Below are 5,082 nucleotides of genomic sequence, written 5' to 3' on the forward strand. Positions count from 1 at the left end.
CCCCCCCCCCCCCCCCCCCCCCCCCCCCCCCCCCCCCCCCCCCCCCCCCCCCCCCCCCCCCCTCCCCCCCCCACCCCCCCCCCCCCCCCCCCCCCCGCTTCTCTCCTTCCGAGCCGGCGCTGTGCCCGGGGCGCACCGGGAGGAGGGACCGGGATCCGGTGCCGGGGCGTAGATACTGACACCAAGGGAATCTGGGTGCCCCTCCTCACGCCATGTGGGCCCCCGGAAACCCGGCTCCGCCACCCCGACTGCCCCGTGGCCCCGGCCTCAATCCTGGCCAGGCGGAGATTCTGCGGACATTCAGGTATCTATTTGGGTGCATAGCCTGGGAGAGGAAAGAGCCAAGAGTGATGGGGAACATAAAAGGGGCAAAAGAAACCTCCAATTCTCCCTCCACCCGTTTTAGGTCCCAAATGCAAGCTGCTTCCCTCCCCCCACTCAATTTCTGGGGCTGTGGCAACCTAAAAGAATGGGAATATGTATGAGAATGTATGGATGCATGGTACGTGTGGGTGGCGTTCAGCATCCTAGAAAGGAGGATTCCAAGTGTGGATAAGAAAAGGGAGATGCTGGAAAGGTCCGATAAGCTGCAGGGTGAGGATAGGGGTGCGGATATTCCTGCGCGTGCACGTACGTATTTGCAAGCACTCGTCCTTCAGTGCGGGTGCACCCTTCCCACCTCCTCAGTCATGCGCTGGGGGAAGGGGGGGCTCAAAGGCATGAGTTAGAGAAAGGACTGTGTGCTGTGAAGCTCTCCTCCCCACGCCGCGTCCCTCCGTAGGTGCCTCAGTTTCCCTGCTGAATCTGTCAATAAGATCTCTCTCTCGCAGGGATCGGCTTCGCCACTGAGACCTCAGGCCTCTGCCAGCCACCACCCACACACCCCTAGCCATCTTCGGCAGGTTCTATTCCCGGCTGCACCGGTGCCGTCGCCCCAGCCTCAGCTATGCTGCACACAGAGGGCCACGCTCTTCTTCGGGCCGTGGGTCAGGGTAAGCTACGCTTGGCCCGTTTGCTTCTTGAGGGAGGCGCCTACGTGAATGAAGGTGATGCCCAGGGGGAGACTGCATTAATGGCGGCCTGTCGGGCCCGCTACGACGACCCTCAGAACAAGGCACGCATGATACGCTACCTACTCGAGCAAGGCGCCGACCCCAACATCGCAGACCGCCTAGGGCGCACGGCGCTCATGCACGCTTGCGCCGGGGGTGGGGGCGCCGCGGTGGCCTCGCTGCTCCTTGCTCACGGCGCAGACCCCTCGGTCCGAGATCACGCTGGCGCCTCGGCGCTTGTCCATGCCCTGGACCGCGGGGACCGCGAGACCCTTGCCACTCTGCTGGACGCCTGCAAGGCCAAGGGCACGGAGGTCATCATCATCACCACTGATACCTCGCCCTCGGGCACGAAGAAGACCCGGCAGTATCTCAATTCCCCACCGTCCCCAGGAGTAGAGGACCCTGCTCCCGCTCTTCCTAGCCCTGGGGTCTGCACATCGCCTTCGGAAATTCAACTGCAGACTGCAGGAGGAGGAGGGCGGGAGTTGTTATCTCCTCGCGCCCAGGAAGAAGAAGAGAAGCGGGACGTATTTGAATTCCCTCTTCCTAAGCCCCCTGAAGACCCCTCTCCTTCTGAGCCGCTCCCCAAACCACCTCGTCACCCCCCAAAACCACTCAAAAGACTCAACTCCGAGCCCTGGGGCCTAGTGGCCCCTCCTCAGCCGGTTCCGCCCGCCGAAGGGAGGCCGGGGATCGAGCGCTTGACAGCCGAATTCAACGGCCTGTCCCTGACCGGTCGACCCCGTCTTTCTCGACGTCACAGCACTGAAGGCCCAGAGGACCCGCCCCCATGGGCGGAGAAAGTGACGGGCGTGGGTCCCCTCTCTCGCCGAAACACAGCGCCAGAAGCTCAGGAATCTGGTCCCCCTTCAGGGCTGAGACAGAAACTGAGCCGCATGGAGCCGGTGGAGCTCGATAACCCCGGACATCTTTGCCCTGACTCGCCAGAGTCCAGCCGCCTGTCCCTGGAACGCCGCCGATACAGCGCCTCCCCGCTGACCCTCCCTCCAGCCGGCTCAGCTCCCTCTCCTCGCCAGTCCCAGGAGAGTCTGCCGGGGGCCGTATCTCCGCTGAGCGGACGGAGGCGGAGTCCGGGGCTGCTGGAGCGGAGGGGCTCGGGGACGTTGCTCCTGGACCACATCTCGCAAACGCGGCCAGGTTTCCTGCCCCCGCTCAATGTCAGTCCCCACCCTCCCATCCCCGACATTCGCCCTCAACCCGGAGGTCGGGCACCTTCGCTGCCTGCCCCTCCGCATTCCGGGACGCCAGGCTCTCCCAGGACCAAGCGCAAGTTGGTGAGACGTCACTCCATGCAGACTGAGCAGATACGCCTGCTAGGGGGCTTCCAGAGTCTAGGCGGGCCAGGGGAGCCAGGGCGCTGAGAGGAATGAAAGGAGCCAAGGAGGGTGGAGAGATGAGGACCTTGATGGGACAGGTGGAAGAACCAGCTCACACACACACCACGGGCATAGGGGTCTCTTGCATGTGTTCATGGGCACGGTGCACTCACATATGAGTAAACGTGTCCACAAGCACAACACTCTTATTAGCAAGGAAGGATAAGTATTCTAGTTACTGGGTATATAGACACATGCATTCGTGCCCTAGTCATTTCACATGCATGTGGGATTGCTTGTGAACCCACAGGCACAGCACACCAATTGAACACACAGGGCCACTTGTGCTAGGGTCCCAAACTCACTTGCATTTTCAGAAGCAGTAGGGAACCCGCTACTTAAGGTGGTCTCTGATATCTTTGCCCTCCTGCAGAAGCAATCCATTGCTTTCCATGTATGCCCTGCAACACAGCCTATCATGATTTTGCACACTCTACCCTCTTCATGAATATCCCACCCCATTCTGCAGGCCTTGTTTCTCTCCAGGCCTGGCTCCTTGTTCACACTCTGCTTCCAGCCTCAACCAACCACTTTTCAAGATATTTTCTTCACTCTTCTTTTTTTTTTTTTTTTTTTTAAAGATGACCGGTAAGGGGACCTTAACCCTTGACTTGGTGTTGTCAGCACCACGCTCTCCCAAGTGAGCTAACTGGCCATCCCTAAATAGGGATCCGAACCCGTGGCCCTGGTGTTATCAGCACCACACTTTCCCAAGTGAGCCACGGGCCGGCCCTCTTCTTCACTCTTCTTGGGGGTTCCTGCAGCAACCTCCAGCCTCTGATCTGCTGCTGCCTTTCCTGCTCCCAACTTCACTTCTCAACTTCCTGCTTTTTTTCCCCACCCTGTTCTCCCAACCACTACAACAGGCTGTCTCATTTTCCCAGGGGGTGGGTCATGGGCTCTAAGCTGCTCTTCTGTCTGTCTGAGCTTATGAACATCCCCACAGGCAGAAGTGGGGAGTAACCCTAAATCACTCCTCTCTCCACTTGACATATAAAATAAATGTGTTCAGAAGTCTTTGTTTTGTTACTTCTGCCTGAAGGTGTGGGGTGTGGGGAATGAGGAATGGGGAAGGAGGGTAACACTAACTTATAGCTACAGTGATCCAGGGGTTATTTAGAGGTGCCAGCCACCTTCTTTCCAGGAGACTAACTGACCAACTGTGGTTGTAGAAGAAAAGGCCAGTGTCCTGGTGTCCTGAAGGGTTTAAGGCATTCGACAGGCTTTTATTTCCTTTCAGTTTCCCCTATGTCCATCCTTAAATTCTTTAAGATTCCTACAAAGAGTTCCTTCCTCCACCATCAGCAGATATATCCCAGTAGATAAACTCCTTCTTTCAAGCTTCCTATTTCTTGACCATTCACAGTTTTTACTCAGGGTCTAATTTTCATTTCACCAGGTGTGGTTCATCCACTTTCTTCTACTTCTGCCCTCTATTTCCCTATCCTTAATTTCTGAGCCACTGTAGGAGAGATTGGGATGGGTGTGCTGGGAGTTAGTACAACCTCACCTAAGTAAAAATGGCACGATTATCAACTGACAAAAGGTGTATAGTGTTTGTGTGCATGTGTGTCTGTGTGTGCAAGTAATCAGAGGAAACCAGCCTGACAGGTTCTATGAATAAAGTATCCTTCCTAATCTGCCCCCTGGACTTCTCAGTTTGCTGGTTTTCTGCATGTATTGCAAATCTTTCTCACTCTAATGGAAGGTAAAGGAGCCCTCCATTCTGCTCTCTTACTCCCTCCCCCAATTTGGAATAAGTGAAATCAGAAAATTACCCAAATATGTGGCATAATTAAAAGATGAAAATATTGGGAATCAGAACACCTATGTCTTAACTCCTTTTTTCCATCTCCTAGCTATTTAACTTGGGGCAATTTATCTGAACTCCCTGAGTGTGTTTCCTTATCCGTAAAATAAAATCTAGTTAGTGATTGTGATTATTAAATAAGATGACACACTAAAATACATTGTATATGCTCACGTGTCAGTATCTTTCCTTGCTTTACCTCTACTAGAAATTGTATGTGATCTTGGACAAGTCACATCACTTCTTCTAATCAGTTTCCTCATCTACATCTATAACATGAAGTGGTCGGATAAATGATCTCTAAAAATCCTCTCACTCTGTCTACAATGTCTACCAGCCTTGCATCCAATCCTTTTTTTTTTTTTCCAAGCCCCGCCCTAGGAGTCCAGCTCGCTTTTTACAGCTCGACACAGGACTCCCAAAGACGCGCTCAAGGTATGGTTCTCCCTTGTAGAGGATATAGCTTTTTCTCTTTGCAGTTGGTTCTTAGAACCTCCACCCTCCTCAAAAATTTGCCTATGGCCCAGAGGTAACCAGCCAGCTCCCGCCCCCTCACTGGTGATTGGCATGAGACTCGGCTCGTCTCCGCCCCCACTTGACTGACGGCTCGGCCCCGGCCCTGGCCCCGCCCTCAGTCCCCGGGCGACGCTGACGGTGGTGGCTGGGACCGTTAGCTCGCCAGACTGGCAGCCTCCGGGTTGCTACTGCACTAGCGGCTGAGATGGAGACGATGCGAGCGCAACGGTTGCAGCCTGGAGTGAGCCCCAGCGGGAGGGGCACTCTTCGAGCGCTGCGGCCCGGAGTGACCGGGGCCGCGGCG

The 5,082-nt window shown here is 55.7% G+C and overlaps 2 protein-coding genes across 3 annotated transcripts in view; both read left to right on the forward strand.

The window, feature by feature from the left end:
- The first annotated feature begins 142 nt into the window (after positions 1-142).
- The window catches only part of ANKRD34A (ankyrin repeat domain 34A), a 14,148-nt gene continuing 9,208 nt past the window's right edge, over positions 143-5,082 (forward strand). Inside the window, exons 1-2 of one of the 2 annotated variants that reach the window (XM_008579385.1) lie at positions 143-304; positions 831-2,350. In XM_008579385.1, coding sequence (XP_008577607.1) covers positions 947-2,350 — 1,404 coding nt within the window. In that variant the 5' untranslated portion in view covers positions 143-304; positions 831-946. Of the gene's footprint in view, positions 305-830; positions 3,016-5,082 lie in introns of those variants that run through there. The other variant, XM_008579384.1, reaches the window with a different exon arrangement.
- The window catches only part of LIX1L (Lix1 homolog (chicken) like), a 19,100-nt gene continuing 19,001 nt past the window's right edge, over positions 4,984-5,082 (forward strand). Inside the window, exon 1 of the mRNA XM_008579383.1 lies at positions 4,984-5,081. Within this exon, the coding sequence (XP_008577605.1) occupies positions 4,984-5,081 (98 nt within the window). The remainder of the gene's footprint in view (position 5,082) is intronic.

The sequence above is a fragment of the Galeopterus variegatus genome, unplaced genomic scaffold, assembly GCF_000696425.1.
Source record: "Galeopterus variegatus unplaced genomic scaffold, G_variegatus-3.0.2 Scaffold1873, whole genome shotgun sequence".
Classification (NCBI taxonomy): Eukaryota; Metazoa; Chordata; class Mammalia; order Dermoptera; family Cynocephalidae; genus Galeopterus; species Galeopterus variegatus.